This window comes from Acipenser ruthenus, chromosome 15 (genome assembly GCF_902713425.1).
Source record: "Acipenser ruthenus chromosome 15, fAciRut3.2 maternal haplotype, whole genome shotgun sequence".
NCBI classification, from domain to species: Eukaryota; Metazoa; Chordata; class Actinopteri; order Acipenseriformes; family Acipenseridae; genus Acipenser; species Acipenser ruthenus.
In genome coordinates this window covers 27,232,157-27,252,951 of record NC_081203.1, presented here as the reverse complement: position 1 = coordinate 27,252,951, position 20,795 = coordinate 27,232,157, and the positions used below count along the sequence as shown (strand labels likewise).

General features: G+C 35.7%; 1 protein-coding gene across 2 annotated transcripts; it reads left to right on the top strand.

Moving 5' to 3' along the window:
• Window positions 1–9,966: 9,966 nt before the first annotated feature.
• LOC117422076 (prolyl hydroxylase EGLN3-like) lies at window positions 9,967–19,617 on the top strand. Of its 2 annotated transcripts, none has more exons than XM_034036724.3 (5): window positions 9,967–10,705; window positions 16,786–16,905; window positions 17,646–17,782; window positions 18,158–18,231; window positions 18,904–19,617. In XM_034036724.3, the coding sequence occupies exons 1-5, from the start codon at window positions 9,998–10,000 to the stop codon at window positions 18,933–18,935; spliced, it is 1,071 nt and encodes a 356-aa protein (XP_033892615.2). In that variant the 5' UTR covers window positions 9,967–9,997; the 3' UTR covers window positions 18,936–19,617. The 2 variants fall into 2 exon arrangements, with proteins under 2 accessions (XP_033892615.2, XP_033892616.3); XM_034036725.3 differs by lacking the exon at window positions 9,967–10,705 and adding an exon at window positions 11,839–12,475.
• The last annotated feature ends 1,178 nt before the right edge of the window (window positions 19,618–20,795 follow it).

Genomic DNA, 20,795 nt, shown 5'->3' with positions numbered 1-20,795 from the left:
TTGTGAAAATACAAGTCAATGTATAAACCTTTTAAAGGTTTGAAGGTTTAAAGGTAAGCAATATTAACTTCTATTGTCCCACTTACAAAAATACATAAATCATATTAAAACAATAAAACATGGTATCATAAAATCCAGGCTGGATTGCTGTATAACCTCAACAGCCTCAAGTCTTTCATTTGTGGCCTTCAAAGGAGATATGGCATGGCAACTCATGCTTTTGACTGTGGAGTGCAAGGAAATGTCAGCACCCAATAGCAGCACAGATGGGATCAACGTGACTAACATAAACACACGTCAAAACGCTGGCACAGTGCTGATATCCAGAATAGGTGAAGCGTGCAGAGTTCTTTCAGAAGAAGAGGTAGATGTGCAGATGGCAGATAAAGAGAGCGTCACTGCTTCACTCTGCTGACGCAGGTATGGCAGACAGCACCAAACAAAAAAAGAATACACAATACATAATCACAGCCACATTTAACAATTTAATATTTGCTTACTTCATGCATAGATCCTGTATCATAATGAAGGTCCACAGAATAGAATGTACCTACCTGTGTACTTCCTGCTGGGCCCGGTCTCATTGTACGCTATGATTTATTTTTTAATTCTATGTTTGTGTCCAGGGATATCCATGAGAGCATGCCACTCACTCTGACCTCACCGTGTTTGTGTTGTAGCTTAGAGGTCTTCTATAATTGCTTCATTTATTTTCTGATATTTCATTCAATACTAAGAGTTTGCAGAAAATTCTGTTGGAGTTTCGTGGAATTACAGCAAAATAAAAGTTTAGATTTTCATTCATTTCCTGCCTACTGTACAGGAAAGGCCAAGCTACTACTACTACTACTACTACTACTACTACTACTACTACTACTACTACTACTACTACTACTAATAATAATAATAATAATGTGTGTAACATACATCACCCATTACAACTGTAAATTCAAAATGAGAGGTATCACTATGATCTCCCTATTGTCTGATAGTCTATAACTAAAACTAAATAATATCAATACCAAGTTTCATGACAATTGGATAAGCACTTGTAACTGGGAGAAAACTGGGCACAAACCAGCAACCCCGCACACAGGGGACAGAATCTCTGTGCAACTGGGATTTAAAAACTAGCTGAAAAACAACATCGCTATTAAGGCCCTGGTTCAAGCAAACCAGTAACTAGACAGTAAGCTGACAAAGTCAAATAAAATGTCACACCTAGCTTATAAGTGGTTGCTTATTTAGCAGTCAGAATGACTTTCATCTCTCCAAATCCCCCGTGGCATGAAAGGCTTGTTGTGGTCGTGACTTGCATATACATTTGGTTCCTCTGTTCCAGCTCAGTAGACCAAGGTGACGATGTGAAATCTCTGACAAAGGCACGTAACTGGAAGCAGGATGTTGTTTGTCAGGGCTGTGTTCTAACTTGGAAGGCAGTGGATGATGATCACTTTTGATTAATTGATTATATGGCTACCAACAGCTGAGGTGGTCCAAAGTTTCATCACCCATGGCCCAAAAACCACCCGCATGCAATGAAATGGACATTAACACCAAACAGTGTATGACTGCACTGGATCTGTAAGACTGCTGCTGAGCTCTCAGTTGCATTTGTCACTACACAACCAGTACGATGCACTTAAAACCACAGTAATTCAAATCTGATAACTGTTGCTGCTAAAACACTTTTCCAATATAAGTTATTTAGAGCAATAGATTTATCCTGAAGGGGATGTTAATATATAATGTGGGAAATAAGACGCGACTATAAAAATAATTAAAAAAAATTATAAAAAAATCTGGAATCTTAAATTAACCATTTCAATTACTTTTAATTCACTAAAACGGACCCTTTCTTTTAAAGTCCAGTCTTAGACAAAGCAGTGATAATGTAACTGGTGCTTTTTTCTTATGAACTTGTACTGCTGGGGTAGTACTTGCACAGTGGACGAAGATCTCATTAAACTACTTTTCATGCCAAATTTAACAAATTGCTAGCCTTTCAAAATTAAAATAGAAACTGCTTGCATGTGTAATCTCAGAATGGGTAATGCCTCACGTACACACTGAAAGAGAAATTCACTCTGAGGGCTTATCAGAGCCAGAGATTTCTGAGTAAATGACTCAGAGTAAATAAAAAAAAAAGATAAATTGTGTGAGCTTTGGATTTTGTAGTTGTTTACCAGATATATTATAGTAGGGTACTTTTATACTTAATTCACATGTCATTTTTATAGTTATATAATTAATATGTGTCACCACAAGATTGCTTCTTACTGTGGAAGAATGAATGACTGTCCTTTCAATAATGAACACTCATTTCTATGTATTCACTGGACATGATCGAGGCCTTCGTAGAGGAAGATATAGAAAGATATAGAATATAGAAAAATGTGAAGTGTACGTTCAACCACCTCCCCCAGCAGTGGGGGATGTATATAGTGGTCAGATCCCCTGTCTCTGTTAGCACCATAGAAACCAGGAAGTGCAGGAGAAAAGCTCTTCTGTGGTGACTGATTATATCATGTGGCGTGACCTCACAGCCCAAGCACTATCCTTCAAACATGGCTGACAGATGAAGCAATCCAAACCGTGAACTTGGCATCTGCTAGAGAATTATAGGAACTTCTAGATTTTGAACACTGTTGACTTGGATCTGTGAGCTGTTGATGCTTGCCATCCAACCTGAATTATCGAGTACAGTATGAATTATTATTATTATTATTTATTTCTTAGCAGTATGCCCATCACCAGTACATTTGAAGTATTCTTTTTAGACAGTTTGTTTTTTAAATCAGAATTGCTGGATGTTCTAATTTTGACCACATTATTACGCAGATAATATCTCCATGGCTACCAGTGCCGTCCATTGATGTAGCTCTAAAATCCCCCAATCAGATTCTGCAAGTTATTTAACAACTGCAAAGAGGACTGGACATTAAATGATACTGTACACACAGTGTTATGATAGCACTAATTAAAGTATTACTCGAATCAACATGCAATAAAAACTGATGAGGCTGCTAAAGAGGAACTAAATGGATGCTGTGGCCCCAGATGTTATTAGCAGGAAAGAGACCCAGAGACAGGGAACTGGAGTTTAAAGCTCTGATGTGTACTTTTATTAAACAAAACTTAAAATAAACACAGGAACAGACAAAGAAGACACAGGGGCCAAAATAAAAAAATCAAGCAAAAGCATGCACACAGGTAGGCTGAGCATTCACCTTCACTACAGCGTTTCAAAAATCACAGCACAGACAAAGGATCTTGATTCCTATATACATGTGGCCACTCCTCGATTAGCATTCAATTACCAAACTGGGGAATGGCCACATTCCCTACATGATGGTTGGCAGAGATGGATTTAACCCCATCCCTGCCAAACTTACAGAAAACAAACAAAAACACGCTATTTACATGTACTGGGCATCTGCCCTGCCACACTGCACCACAAATCAGACAGCGAGGAAGTGAAAGAGGTATAGACGTTCTGTCATCTTTGATAAGAAGCTGGGCTATCAAATAGTTCAATTAACTTTTTAGTTTAAATGAAAAACACCAATAAAAATATTTCAGAAACAGCCACTAAGAACAATTGCAAATACCATAAAAAGATATGGGACAGTAAAAAAAAAAAAAAAGCTGTTAAAATGTCTTTAGCATACTGCTTGCGCTTACATTTTTCCATCTCCCAGTTTCCTTGTTATTTATTTGATAAGGCCTTTGTACTGGTCTTAAAAGGAAACTGACTGGAATCCTATTCCTTATCCTTATCATGTGCCATTGTGATTACCTATCTGTAGCCAAATTCTATACCATTATCCCTTGATTCAAATAATATTGACTACCGATGGGAAAGTGTCTTCCACAGCCCACGAACCACAATGCAGTATGTGTATATATATATATATATATAAAGTTTCATCAGGGAGCTGATTAAAAACCAAGGCTATACAATAAGATTAGATGGCTTTTTGAAACAGATGCAGTGTGTTGTATGTGTGATGGTGTGTAAAATACTATAGCGGTCCTGGGGTAGCTCCTGTGTGTCACACTGAAGGGGAGACAGTCATGTTAGTCCCCAACCAGCTGGGAGAGTTTGTTGAGTCTGCACAGTAATGTTGGTGGTGGGTGGGGTGGGGTTGCTTTGGTTTACAGGGTTGTTAGAGTTTTCACTCGCATTTCAGCACGTGCGATTGGAGGGTTCAAGGGTCAGACACCGTTGGTGAAGTTTGTCATTAAGGGTGAGAAGACAGGAAATAATGGAGCATAGCGGGAGCTAGATAGAAACTCTCTTAAGTGATAACACATGTCTATTGTCCTGATAGAGCGGAAGCTACTTGAATTCTTTCTGATCACTCTTCGCTTCCAATACAGCTACAGAGACGCTTTATCAGGATTATGGAATTGGTCAAGGCTTGAATGAATTATTTTTTGAAGAAATTGTGGTTTTAAAAATGTACCATCAAGATCAGCTTGTGATTTCCCCCACTTCTATCTTTGTTATTGATAATGTTGTTAATAAGAATGTGTACTTAAGTTTCACAAAGGTACTAGGCAGTACTATTGAGGGAATGTGTTGCATATGTGCTGTTGAAGAATTCCTCTTGAATATCACAGTATTTGGGTTTTGCATTATTTTTACCAACAATGCCAGTATAGACGTAACAAAGTCAATGAGGTGTATTCCAAGTATCTAAACAGTGCATCTAAATACCAGCACTGAGATAATTAAAATACTAAATGTGTATTGGTACCAAGGTTATCAACATCAGACGTGTGAGACTGCATGTGAGTCGTGCATTTATATCTATAAAAATATTTATGATTTGATGAGGAGCTTATGAGAAAATGCAGGCTAAACACAGTCGGCGTCTTCAGCTCTTTAAAAAAAGAGGCACAGGTGTCATCTTCTCACGGTGATGCGGTGCACAGTTCAGAGGCCAGAAAACAATATGGGAATATGGAAAAGGGTGGCTTTGTTGTGTCAAACATGTTTGTACACAACATACTCGGCATATTTGTTTTGCTGTTTGCAGTAGAGACCACTAACATTCTTTTTTATTTTGATGAACAGGTATTAACCTAATAGTTATTGACAGGCAGACACTTAATAACTATTATTGAATACAGTGGTAGGTAGTTCAATAACTTGTATGTCCATGTATATGTATACTGTACCATACTTTACAGCAGGCATTTTCCATTTCAATTGTTGGCAAGTCACCCTATACCTGTTTAATCAAAACAGTATCCATTGGTATTTCTTTTTCCATTATTTCTTATTTACTCCCACATACTGGGTACCAGTCCAAGTTAAGGGGTACAAATAGAAGCCAGAGATTGTCAGATATGTGTATCAGTTATATGGTTACGTGTCACTCTGTTCATTATGTCCCACATTGTAAAGTGCACTTCGCAGGAACTGAATGGTTTTCTAAGCTATGCCCCTGAGGGCATCATTGCAGACAGGAGTGAAATAATCAGATGGTGTTTTACCCATTTCCCTTAACTGCTGACATTAACACACATTGACCAAAGGGATGGTTCTTCCTAATCTGTTATTAAAAAAACAGTTATTTCTCTTAACATGGAACCAAGATTTCAGGTTTATTGTGGCATTTTGGAACTAGTCATAAGTCAAGATAGTTGATCCTTGACAAGGTATCATAATGTGTCTTTGTTGTTTACTTTCCAGGTAAGCAATAACAATTACATTTTAGTTTGGATTATTTCCCAGAATAGCCGTAAACACAAAGGAACTGTTTACACTGGGTATAAATGAAGATTGCCTTTTCACAGTGACAGTATAGTGGGTTGCTTAGGAACTTCCCCACTATAAAAAACAAATAGCTAGTATAGTCATTAGATAACTTGATTTCAATGTGTACATTTGTCCCACTAAATAGTACCAAATAGTACCAAATCTATTCATGTAAAATGATTTTTAAACGAAAGCTATGCCGAATTTTATTATTTTGAGTGCTGTTACTTGTCATTAAACTTGCATGACATTCAATTACGCATTGAAAAACACTAAACAACATGAGTCTAGTAACCGTCATCAAAACCCAATTTGTTATAACGTGCTTCTGGCAAACCTCTTCTGGTTGACCTCATCTAAAAATAGAGTTTTACTGATGCCCTGATTGAATGTGTAGCATCGTTGTCTATTAACAAACACGGCAGAGAATCATTTTTCATAAGAGTTCGGTTGAATTCGTCATTCCTCAGAATACATCAAAAGTACAGCAATATATTTGCTGTAAACACTAAAGAGTGTTCTGTAACCACAGTACAAATATATTATTCCTTTTGTGCAGCAGTTAAGATGCTCATTTGGGAACTGCAATTGTTTTTGGTTAGTGCCCAGCCTGTTCCTTGAATAATCTAAGAATGTTTAAACTGTACACATATATCCTTGCAATGTTATGATCCACTCGACCTTTTATCAGAAACAGTACTACAAGTTAAAGCTTCGTGTTTATGTTAAATGTACTTCATCTCAGAGTCAAACCATTTTCAGAGGAGGCTCAATGTGCAACTGAGTTTTGAAAATAAATAATTGTTCCTTATGTAATGTTTAAGCAATGGGATTACTTAGACCCATGTATTTATTTGTATCTGTTATATTAATATTAATGTTTAGAAAATGTAATACCCCTTTTAAAACATAATGAATCAAAATGCATTGTCAAGATTCTGTGTTAACAGTACTTTCTGAATCTAAAAAAGACTGATCAAATTTTTTTCTTCCTAAATAAAAGCCAACATGCATGTACAAAAAACAAAAGCATTCCTCAGAATAATTTGCATTGCTCTGTGTGTGTGTGTGTGCTAATTATCTGGCTGACAAGCCCACTACACTCACGGAGAAAATATGCATGTCCAATTTGTGTGACCATTTACTGGCAGCCAATTCAATTTATTCACTGAATTATTTATCACACAAACTGTTGCACTACAGTGTGCAGTAGCTCACGTATGCCTGCATACCTCACAGCTCCAAGTACTGTGAATCCGACCCCCCCCCCCCCCGTCCTCCTTCATGCCCAGAATGCATTAATGTACTGTAGAAGTGGTGAAAGCAAGCTGCCTGGAATCAAAGCAATATAACATTTTCAATTACATATAGTGCTATTAATTATAGTAAAAATCTTATTCAAGCTATGTTTAACGATTAGGCTTGACTAGAAATTATAATTGAATTCCGAATGTCTACATATTTAGTGATTCAGAAATGTACATGAGGAAGCATATTTCTGACCTTGCTGTTGTCCAGTCTCCCACCGATACATTAGGAATTCAGTTTCTTCCTTTTTGATTTTTAAAGCAGAATTGTGTTGTTTTAAGCAGCCTTCCTGATTAGGAATTAAAGAGAACAGCAGGGGGTATTGGGTGTCAGCTAGAACACTAAGTAGGATGGATTTATCCACTGCGCTGTTTTCATGGCGAATTTTATTTTACTCAGCTCATGCCTAACAATCATAAAAATCATTCATTTGCAGTACTACCCAAAATAATATAGTGTATATAACTGTAAAGACATATGACAAATTACTGTAAATTATGGGAATACTTTAAATATTTTACTACTACTTTTTTTCATGTGTGTCTTTTTCACTGTGACCGTCAATATTAATTAAATAAAGCTGATCATTCAAACCTGAAAAGCCCTGTTCAAGTCTTGGGGACAATAGTGGCAAGATTCCACTGACCACCGGGACTTGAAAAGCCCCAGTAAGAACTCTATCACTCTGAGTTGATCTGATGGAGCAAGTTCCCGAGACAGCGTTCAATGGTAAGCACGTGAGAGATTAATGAGTTGACTTTCTGTGTTGTTTTTTTAAAAGTATGCTCAAAAACATTATAGCAAATAAGAGGTGTTATATTTTTAGGAATATAATCAAACTTGTTACTTAATGTATCTAAGACACAAACTATGTTATTCTGTTCTAATAGAAAGCAGTATAAAAATCCATCTTGGACTACTGTTACACTGAAAGGTGAGATAATAAAGAAAGTTCCTTATTATAAATACTTGGGCATATGGATTGATGATGATGACAAGGCCAGTTGTAAGTACAGACACCCAGGTCACCCTTTCCTGACTGAGTGTTGGTTCATTAGTACAATAAGAATATGCCTTTGTAACATACAGAGCATTTACCTCCTCTGTTCTTCTACACATTGGGGTCTGGATGGCTGTTTGTTCATGTAAGTCAATACAGCTGTATTCATGAAATTCACACTTATTTTTAAAAGGTCTTTTGATTTATTAAATACAGTTTCGCATTAGGAACTGTTTTCAAACACTTTTGAGAACTGTGAAATGTAATGAAGCCTTTTAAAATTGCTATTCCCCAGCAAATTAAGTGTACTATAGGGCAGCATTGCAAAGCACAGAAAAGTGATTGGTAAAACACATGATAAAGTATGGTTTAGAAAAAAAAAATGATAACCTGTTTATACCATACATATTTATAAGAGATGACATGGTAAAGACCTGTCACTTTTTGGGTGAAAGCAATCCTGTTGCATGAATTAAATTATCTTCAAATGTACAACTGAAATACTGTACTTTCACATTTAATTTATCTTTATTCCTTGTTGTTCATAACTTTAATGACCCTAGTTGTTTTTTCTGTGTTCATAAAATATTATTTACTGTGTCTATTGAATACTTAATTTGCTTATCTGGCACATGAGGCAGACTTTTCCTAAAGTAAAGGCCAAGAGAGGAATGCAAGCAAGGCTTAGAAAAATATAAAATGTGGTGTTTACAGTATGGTGTGACATTCTAACCTAAGGACATGTGTCAGGTCCTCTTTAGTTTTTGTTCTGTCATGTTGAGCATTATTCAGATGTCTCAACATGAAAACAAAGTTTAAAAAAAAACTGAATGAGTTAAGATCTGCTTTAATAATATTGTTCCACATAACACTGATGCTAAAACCGGTATTAGAATGTGCAGGAAAAGGATGTGTTGGTTAGTAACCTCATGTGAACCTCATGGGTTGACTCATACTGTACACAACAAGCCTATACGGTAACGGAACAGGTGCTTTTCCAAATGGCCGTCCAAAATTAGGGTTCTGGGTCAGGCCATCTGCCTGTTTGGACTGGCAAGAAAGTGCAAATTGTAATGTTGTAAAACTAGGAACTAGAGACAGTTACTAGCTTGATGAAGTTTTATAATGTTCAAATTATTTTAAGTTTAATAACAACAATATAATTGCATATAAACTAACATATTTCTAACCAAAACCTTGAATTCATTAATACATTCATGTGAAGTAAACCCGTTTTATTCACATTAGAAACTTGTGGCCACTGATGATAAGGATGTCTGATATTTGAGATATTCCATTGTGACTGTATTGTCAAAGAAACCAACTTTTTCATAGTAGTGATCTGATTCTCTGAACTACTGCTGATCCGGAATTGATGAGAATTGAATAATGTTTTATGTTTTATTTTTAGAAGGTTGTTATATATATACTGTAAATATAGCACACACCGTCCCCACTTTTACATGATACTGCCAACTATAATGTTTTTCTTTTTTTTCTTGGTGTTGGATAATGTTACTGGTATATTGCAACCTGTGTAAATCAATTACAGAGTAAAGCTGCCTGTAGAGATTACTGAATGGATAGATTCAAGTTCAAACAAAGCCATGAGGGTAAGCCCACCCAACTTGTTTAAATAGAGATTGCTTCTATCTAATAAACCTTAGCAGTTCCTTGCACCCACACAAAAGACTGTTTCAGTACTGCAGTTGCAAAAGCCCCGTTTGTTTTGTGTTTAATTAAAGACACATAAACAACCATAGTTGTATGTTGGGTATACTGATTCCTGTTCATTTTCTGTGCCAGAATTACAAAACGTTTCACCACGAAAAATCTAAATCTGCCTGCCTTCTTTTTAATCGACGTTCTATTCGCCTTTGGATACGTGCCCGAAGAGAGCGCGCACGCGTGCACGGGGAATGCTTGAGTTTTTTTTTTTTTTTTTAGCCTTGAAACATGTTATTTTCCACGTACTACACTTGAGCTGCTCCAAACACTTGAGGGTGTTATCAGCTGAATATAGCTTCAGATTGCAAATGGCAACAGCTTGGAAACCTGACTGTACAGAAAACGCCAAACACGAGTCAGTTGAAAACATGAAAACATTTTTCACAAACCATGAAACGAGCGAGGTGGTCAGAAAGATGGGTAAAGAGGATCGAGAAGGGGTTTTGAGCTGGTGTTCTGAAGGACAGTCTATAAAGACTGAACGCACAATAGCAAGCGATTCAAAACCAGCACCTTGCGCGTTGAGTAAAACCCATTACAACAAACCTGTTTGTAAAGATCACAAAAGAGTCAGTTCTCACAAACTGGTGATACAGTACATAGTACCCTGTATGAACTCGTATGGGTTGTGCATCGTGGACAATTTTCTTGGCAACAGATTTGGAGACAAAATTTTGCAAGAAGTCATAACCCTTCACGGATGTGGAAAGTTTCGGGATGGAGAGCTTGCAAGTCAAAAGTCAGGCACAAATAAGTCCATTCGAGGGGATAAAATAATGTGGGTGGAGGGTAACGAACCTGGCTGCGAAAACATAGGCTTGCTCTTGTCGAGAATGGACAGACTCATCACGCATGCTGACGGAAGGCTTGGCACTTACACTATTAGAGGACGACACAAGGTTAGTACTGTATTTGTCTGCATGAAATCTGTTGAACATGATTTTGCTGGAAGTTGTATTTTTTTTTTAACGCATACACTGTGGTTACCAGTTGTGTTTTGTTGTATTGTCTTAATACTTTTTTTTTTTTTTTGACAAAACGACTCAATGTTAGTTTCGTCCTGGAAACTGAATTAAACGGCTAAAACCCCATCTACGAGTACGATCGTATGCATCATGTCAAACATTTGAAATGTTGACTATATTGCATTCTATGGTACACTTTAAGCTTGTAACACTGTGTCAGGGAAGTAACTTGATTTTAATGTATATTCATAAATGTACATTCATGCATTTTATAACACTGCTAAAATAATGTTAATTGGGGATGTTTGCTGGAGATTTCTTACATGTGCACTGTTGTTTACACTGTGTGTGCTACATGTGGCAGGTTAGGCAGTACATGCTGTGAAGGGCATCGTCAATGGCGGAACCACGCCTCTCTGAAAAGTTTCTTAGACGCTTTTGCAGCTATACGCAGGGATGGATTTTTTTTCAACACACTTGGAAAATAAATACTAGTCATTATTAGCATGGCTCATTAGCCTTTTACTAATGAATAAATCCAAAATAGCTGATTGGAAGCAATTTGTTTACCATAATATGTATTTTATATTGACACTAAATATGCCCTCCTCCTCACGTCATGCACATGAGTGAATCATCTTGCAGGTGGATGCCGACACAATGCATTTGCTAAACAAAAATTCTGGGTTGATTTGTTGCTATTAAAATTACGCCTGTGCTTTTGTTTTCTAAGCTACATATTGACATTTGATGTTTCTTTTTCTAAGAATTAATTGTGTGAAGCATAGCAAAAAATGTGAAATAACCAACAAGAAAGAGTTTGAGCTTTAAATGCAGTACAGTAGAAGATATATATATATATATATATATATATATATATATATATATATATATATATATATATATATATATATATATATATATATATATATATATGTGTGTGTGTGTAGAACATTTGCATCGATTTCCCTTTCTGTTACAATGGTAAAATATAGTCCCCACCCACGTATTGGCTACCTCACATCCTGCACGTTTCACATAACAGAAACCATCTGGCGCTGGTAACCAAAACAGATACTCTCAGGGAAACCTATGAAGCAGACGGTTAAAACAAAATCTAGTAATTCTTTAAACACTGTGCCTTCTGAAACTGTGAAATCGATACATATACAGTATGTAAAGTTATTTTCAAATAGTGATGTACACTTGGACACAAACAGGAACCATACCAACACCGCAACATTCTATTCTGTTGTTGAGTGGGGGAAACTGGAAATAAAATTAACTTCACCACTTAGTAATATAAATTGAAGCTGCTACAGTATAAATATTTAGGGGGGGAAAATGCCGATACTTGAGCACATCATGAAGTTGGATTTGGAGAAGTTAGCAATGGACTACATTGTGCCCTGTTTGGTGGAACAAGGTTTTTTTTACTTGGACAGTTTTCTTGGAGACGTGGTTGGCCAATGCGTGCTGGATCAGGTCAAAGAAATGCATTGCTCCGGTTTACTACACGATGGACAGTTGGCCGGCCGTCGGACTGGTGTTTCTAAAACTCATATCAGAGGAGATAAGATCGCCTGGGTCAGTGGGACTGAAAAGGGATGCGAATCTATTAGCTTCCTTCTGTCAATGATAGACAGACTTGTGGTTCTGTGCGCTAGGGGATTGGAAAAAAACAATATCAAAGAACGGTCCAAGGTAAGTTACCATTCATTTTGATCGTTCTGTGCAACGTCAACGATTTCTCTGAGCAGAGTACAATAATGCTGTTTGTTTTAGAATAGGCTCAACAACACAGTCTCTTAGAGAGACTTACCTAAGTAACGATTTTATTGCTTAAGCAACATACTTTTATTGATTTTGAATTAGAATAAATAAACATTAATAAGTAAAGCCTACTAGTGCCACAAGCCGGTGAATTTGTTTTCAAGACTGCTCTGTATGGTTAGCTGACACTTTGGCCATGAATATCAAAAGTCTTCCAACAGCCCGAAACTCGCTGTCTCTGTCTGTTTTAACCCATCATAAAATGAAACACTTTTCTACTGTTTTCCCACAGGTGGAATGGGTGCAATTTAGATAAGTTGCAGAATATCTACAGGTGTAGTGTTAGAAAATGGTACATCGTCAGAAAGTGGTACGAATACCAAAATATGACCTGTGTAATGTCAACATGTGGTACTTTGTCAGATTTTGGTACATATGCAATCAGTTGCAATCTGATGGGTGTTTCGCTAATGTGAAAATTAGCCACATTTTTCACTTTGTAATGAATGTTTTGCAGCTGTGCATAAGTAAAAAATGCTTATTTAACCCTTTCAAGACCAAGCATTTTTTTACTGGGATGCTCCCCCCAGGACCAGGCATTTTTTTGGCTGTATTTAACTCTTCCTATAAAAAGTCATTAAAAAATCATTTTTTTTACGTTAGCATCTTGGAAATGGTGTCCTTTTTTTAGAACACCCGGGAACATTATAAGGTACTTCAGAAACCATACACACTTTTAGTTTTTTTTTTAAAAACACAATATTATTATTTTTTTTTTAATGTAAAGCAGTACATTTACAACGTATAAAAAGCCAATTTCAGGAAATAAGTGAAAAGTGTCTGCAAAATGCCTCTAAAGGACAACAGTCACAGGCCTCTGCTTCTTTGTATTGCAATATATAAACGATATAGGATAGAGAGAATACACAACAGTTGGATAAGATAGACTTTTTTTGTTTCAAATAGCATATTATGATTATGACCGAAATATCTGGAAACACCAAATTGTCCATCAGCAATATTAGGGAGGAAAAAAATAGATATAAAATCAGCAGTATTTGTGCATATCCCTGTTCTCTAGTTTCAAAGTTACTCATCAATAGTGAAAACTACCAAACCATGATCACAGCTAGTACGTGACATTTCACACTTGGTGGTTCTGTTTTTTTCTGTTAGGATAGACAGGAAGCTGGTTATCTGCCAACAGGAAAAGAGTATTCCCTCACGGGTTCCATGAACTGTGGAGTATCACTCAGTAGTATGGGGAGGGTTACATCACACTGGGCTAGTTATCACACGCTTTAATTTTCATTTTTCTAATGCATTATATCTGATATTAGAATCTTTCAATCTAAATAAAAAAAAGATGAAAAGCTGATATTTACTTATTTAATAAGTTTATACAGAACCTGTTGGGGTTTAAACATGTTCATTAAATAGCCCATACAATTCTATTTTTAATATAGGTATGTGCAGTAAGTTAACTTTTGAAAGATAAACAACGTAGGGTGAAAGTCAGGGAAAAAATATATAATAAAGGTGCAAACTGTAAATTTGGTTGCATCAAGTTGATGTAAAGGTTTATCTTTAAACATTTGTCTGTGTTGAGATTTTTTTTTTAAGCCAAACCATGTCTTGACATTGATTGGTGTATCTGGGAGGTGCTGTGCTGTGAAGTTAGTGCTTGACTTTCAATAGCCTCACGCTCTGCACGTAGCATTGTGATTAAACCATTATCATGCTGGCAAGAAGCCAGCATCCTTCAACCAAGGAACTGTGCTGCTGAATTGCAACTGGTGTGTCTGTTAAATTGCTCCTTCATTAGGTGTTTACATGTTCTAGTAATTACAAGCTAAATATGCATATCCTGAGTGGAAGCAATTAATGACATGGGCTCATAGCTTCAGATATCGGAAGTACTTGTTGTTTCCAAAATAAATCAGCTGGAACAGTTCTTCTAAAAAAAAAAAAAAAATAAATAAATAAATAAATAAATAATGTTGAGGTACTGCTGTACTATCGAAATGAATGCAGTGTTTTGAACGTGCAGGTAATACTGCTGTATACAAGTATTGTGTAGTATTTCTGTAAAGTGCTTTTTTAATACAGTTTACTTTTCTAGGTCTAGTAGTGGAACATAATGGTATGCATAGTAAGTCATTATTGCAAATCTTCAGTTAACGTTCTTTTTTTATCTGATGGTGTTGCAATGTGAAATGTTTCTTGTGTATTGTGGCTGAAAGCTAAATTAAGTTTCTGTCTCAAAGCCATTTGGGCTTAGTTCCAATAGGGACTGGAATGTTTTTGTTCTAAGCGACAGATAAGAAGACTATCCCAAAAAAGTAACGGATAAAAAGTCCAAAAAAACAACACAATTCTGTTCCACTGCTTTCATGTATGGTGAAACAGGGCTTCATGCATAGCCAACATTTAACACCTTTGACCTGTGGGACAGTTCTCATAAAGATTTAGGTTAGCACGCACATACAGCATTAGCCCCTCAGATCTTCAAGAGGTTCAGTCCCATAAGGTTCCTTTACTATATTACAGACTAAGCAAACAGACAGTAATAACAGTAACTTTGTTATGTTATCAGTTTACAGTTGTTTTTTGCCATTGTAATACGGTTTTATTTTACCAAAATTTAAGATTTGACAGATCTTCATAGTGTTCTTAGTTATATGGTCTCTACTGTAAGATGCTGTCTCTCTGATGTCTTAAGTTAGGCAAGTTTTAAGGGATAAGTCATTTACTACCATGAGCTGTAAGTAACTGGGCTTGTGTAATATGTAACTTCTGTTGATATCTGCTGTCATTAAAGCAGCATGCAGCAGAGTTATCCAATGTCATGCGTTTAGTAAAGTCAATATTCCAACATTTAATCAACAAATTCAGTGTCAGCTTTAAGAACCTTTTGTAGTTTCTTGTTAAGTGTGAGAGCTGCAGAGCTTGGATATCTAGCATCAGAAAATGTGTACAGCTTCAAAATGCCAGGGAATCGAAACAGGCACAGTTATATATATGTCAGGCAAACACACTAAAAACTAAATAGAAACTGTTGTGTATAAACTTTCCACATGAGTAATGTGGGTAACAGCTGGACAACCTACACTGTCTACAATCTGACAGTACTTATTACATGGTGTGTGGGAGATGCAGAATGACTTACTGTTATTGTTTATGGCAAATGAAAATGAATCACTCTTGCTATCATTAGAGATTGCAATGGGTAATGGGGTTTATATTTTTGTTATTTACATTTCTTTGTGTAATATGTGATATCTTGTAACAATTGTAAGTCACCCTGGATAAGGGCGTCTGCTAAGAAATAAAATAATAAGGAATTATCTGTGTTCTGTGATCCACTCTACGCCTTGTGTTTTAGATGTACATTGCAGTGGGTAAAGCTATCAAGAAGTGGCGTTATAGGTTTTGAAACTGCCATCAAGCTAGATTGAGTTCTTACAGTTGGTCTATTTGAGGAGTGGTGTCTATAGAATGTAGATTATCAGTGTCAGCTGAGTAGACCTGCAAATACTGTGGCTTTTAAATCATGACTGGGAGCACGTAGTGCTCGGTGAAACCCAAGGCGTAGAGTCAGTAAGCCTGTGCTGATAGCTACTTCCTGCTACCTACATTAATTTTCATTTTTATCATATAAAATCCCCAGACATTTCTGTCAACCACATGAGTTAATTCCAGAAGTATACATTTTGGTGGCTTTATTTATTTCTACAGTACCACATGTACTGCTGATCACAAAAACACATGGTCCAAACGTGATCTTTTTATGATTACAAAATATATATTTTATATCTAGTAATTTGATAATAAAATAAAATATTAAAAACAACTGCTGTAATTTAAGAGTTGGCGGTTATATAAACCCAGATGTTCTGAATTTGCAGGTTATCGTGGTGAGAAATGTGCATGCAGTAGTAGTCTTACAATAGTAGTTTTGATGTCAATTTGACATTTGCTTAATAATAATAATAATAATAATAATAATAATAATAATAATAATAATAATAATAATAATAATAATAATACATGTATTTTAAATGCTACATCATTGTCATAGGGAACTTTGATACAATACATTCGAATGTTTAAAAAGTGTTGTACATAAATGTCAAACCTCTTACACAGGTTTTGTATTACTAGCTTAACCCTTTATGAAATGTGTGTGCGTGTTCACAGATCTAAATCCTCTGTTTTTTTTCTTTTTCTTGTTATTGCAGGCAATGGTAGCGTGTTACCCGGGTAACGGAACTGGTTATGTGAAACATGTAGACAACCCTAATGCTGATGGGCGCTGTGTTACGTGTATTTATTATCTGAATAAGAACTGGGATGCAAAGGTAAGGCAATTATATTTGCTGTACATTTACAAATATTAATTCAAGTTGTGTGTCTTTCAGTGTGTTGGATAATAAGTTTTAATTGGCTAATTTGTAAGGCTTCTGCTTCTGTACACCTCCTTCCCTTACAGAATTCTTATACCATTTATATGCATTGAAATAATATCACACGTGCATGTTTGTGTTTAGGACATAATAAAGAATGTTGGTTTACTATTTACCGTAACAGCCTTTTAAATAATATTTTAAATGATAGCATTATGAAGTTTCTTCCTTCCAACAGAAATAAGCAATCTAAACATATCCCCAATTAAAATGTCATGCAGAGATGCGCAAGGTTAAAACCAAGCAGCTGGGAAGTTCTCGCTTTTCTGGCAATCTGCCACAGTTTACTGTGGCTTACTGTTACTGCTACTAACCCATGTGATTTTAATAACCTTTTCTGGTGATAAAGACTTGTATTAAAGTTTTTGTTTAAGTCATTTTACAACCAAAAAACATTAAAATATAGGTCTAATCTAATAGGAAACGCTTCAGTAAAAGATCAAAACAGGAGCAAAAGTTATCAGAATTAAGTAGAAATAAGTTGTCTTATCTGCCTTAGTTTTTTTACATTGAGCTTCTCTATGGATGCTGAAAAGGTTGAATCCAGAAGTGTTTGTATTGCACATGGCAAGTGATTGTCTCAGTCTGGATGTAGTTCAGTCCTAACATACTGTTTGCTCTTGTGTGCTTTACAGGAAAACGGTGGTATTCTGAAAATATACCCAGAAGGAAAGTCCTACGTAGCAGATGTTGAACCAATTTTTGACCGATTATTATTTTTCTGGTCCGATAGAAGAAATCCACATGAAGTCCAGCCTGCTTACGCAACTCGGTAAATTATAGACACATATAATAACATGTGTGTTCACTGTACACCAGAGTACAGGGGAAAACAGCCCTCATTTTAAAGTGGCAGAAAACATTTTCAGTAGAGTTCTCTCTGTTTCAGTTTACAGTATTATTATGTGAAATGTTTTGGGATTAGTTTTTTTCCAATTGAAAGCAAATTATGATAATTGTTGTTATAATAATAGTAGTATTGTTATAATAATTTCATAGCAGTAAACAAAGTTCTAAGTGCAGATCTGCTTGATATACTATCTTGTGATACAAAAAAAAGTAAAATAAATAAATGAGACTGCTGCTTATGTAGTAGGGAACTGTTTGTCAATTGCAGCTTTTAATATATGTATATATATATTTTTAGGTATGCCATTACTGTATGGTATTTCGATGTAGAGGAAAGAGCTCAAGCTAAAAAGAGATTCAGAGACTTAACAGGTAAGTTTCCTAAACGTTTCAGCAAATAGACATATAGCTAGAGGAGTTTTAGTATTATAGGAATCCCTGTGAAACATGAAAATGTGACATTTTTAGAGTAGGTGTGAGGTGATATATAAGGGTTTTCAATGTGTATCTTTATAAATTTGGTGTAATTTAGCAGCGATGGAAATAAGACTCCTATTGCATAGCTGTTTCTCCCATTCCAGGTTTTAATGCATGCTTGATTAGCCACAGTGTATTGGTAACAAGCTCAAGTGAGTCTTATTAAACTCGTAGTAAAAACGAATGGTTGAAACGGCTATGCAATGGAAGACTTGTTTTCATGCCTGTTTAGATTATTTTCTATTCATACACTGAATTAGAAGGTTCAGGAGCTAGAAAGATAGAAATTGTAATTTTTGCATCCTAGTTCAGTGTGATTTATTACTGTACATATTTGTTTTGCAAATGAATGAGACCACACAGTTTAAACATTTTTAAGATATATTATTGTGTGAAAACATTTTATCTAACTCGCCTAAACCATTTTTGTTGTTGGCTACGGATTTTCAGAATAGTGTTTGTTCTTTCTGTGCAGGATTTAAAAGGTATCTGTGTGTACATGAATAGGCTATTTTCTGATATATGTATTGACTGTGCTTGTTCTTATTTTATTTCTGTTCCTGGTAGCGTCTTCACAAGAGAGAAGTTTTGCTTCATGATACGAGTGGACCACAACAAATACATCTTCAGAAGGCGTGTACTTAATCATTAGAGCCAAAGATAACGATCCAACTTTTAAGTTGTGTCTTTCAAACCAGCGTTTGTCCTTGTTGCTTTTCCATGTTTGAACTGCACTAATGGTACGGACTACAATTTTATTTGCAGTACAATGTTGATAAAGTCCAAACAGGCTTCTGTTTTAAAAGGAAATATAAACACATTTTGTATTTTTGGGTGAATTGTGCTCTACCATGTGACTCTAAATACTGTCTTAGATTGGTTTTGTTTGCATTGCAAACATTTGTTTGAGTAATTCTGTTTGTATTGTACATACCATGCAAAACCAAAACAGTGCATGAATTATTGAGAACGTCATGTACTTTAAATAATTTCAGAACCACACTGTATAAAGTTTGCCCACTTTTAAAATACTATAAACATTGCATAAAATACATGCATACATTTCAGGTGTCTCTTTGTAAAGCTTGAATCATGGTGTAATTAATATAATGGTCCTTAAAGCTTGATGCCAGCTTGCATGCTGGACAGCAATGCTGGCAGGTTAGAATATATAAAAATATATAAAAACTGTGGTGAAAATAAACCTGCTTTCTTTAAAATGTGATATTGTCAGTGTTCAAGAACATGTTTTTTGAATTTAAAAGTAGTTTTTTGCACAAAGGATGTGTTTTGGGTTTTTCTTTGAATTATTTCGCATTTTAACAGCTTAGCATACTGGGATAAAGGTGTCTACCAAATCCATAAATAATAATAATACTGAATGCCCTTGCTACACTTCAGACAAACAAGCTTTGAGTAAAACTGTTTTTAAACTTAATTTCTCTATTCAAAAGATTTATTACTTCTATCAAATAAAAATGTATTTCTAAAATGTGTTTAGCTGAAGCATTAGCCAGCCTAACTTGGTGTCTTGTAGTTTTACACCTGAATATAATATTATGAGTTTGAAGTTATGGATGAAGAAAAGAACAGATTACATGAGGACAGCTAGTGAGAGTCACAGACTGGGGAATGCCCTGTCAAACGGCACCCATTCAAACCCGGTTAAGTCAATATCAGAGGCGAATACTGCTCATCTCCTTTTCAACCTCTGTGATTTGTAAACACAGTGATGAACTATGATGTAAAAACGCAGAAACTAACTGAAAGTAATAAAGTGTTACCAGATAGTGTAACCTTGGTAGCTAAGCATTAATAAAAGTTACAGTACTTGCACACACTAACTGTAATTACAGATGGAAGCGGAAGAATCTAGAGATCCAATTGATACGATCAAAAATGGATTACAGTAATAGTTATATTCAAGTACATCAGGTTTCTTGTAGTATCTAATAATTATTGATATCTCTGATTACTGGTTCTATGTTATAACAAAATACAGTTAATATTCATGAAACTATACTAGACTACCGAGGAAAGTTTTTTGAATATTTATTAAACACACACACAAAAAAAAACATACACAAAGACTTTTTTTAAAACAATCCAAAGCTATGTGAACAGGGTCATATAAATAAAAATACCAAAGCTCTGGATCTTTCCATTGAGTTTCCTATGCATTTTTCCCCATATGATTTATTTCTGTCCAAGATCGCCCTCTACTGGGATCAAACTATACGTGTCGCAGTGTTTAGAACTGTCACTGTTTAGATCAATTGAATAGACCCCTATGTGTACTTAATGTGCTATTTGCCCCGGAAACTGTTATGTTATTGGAAGTCATTTCCAGCCAGGATCGAACATAGGAGTGGCACCACCAAGTGGTGAAAGAGACGTTACTACAAGTTACTTCGCAAGAACATACCATACAGTAGAACTAACCAACCCATTGGAAGAAT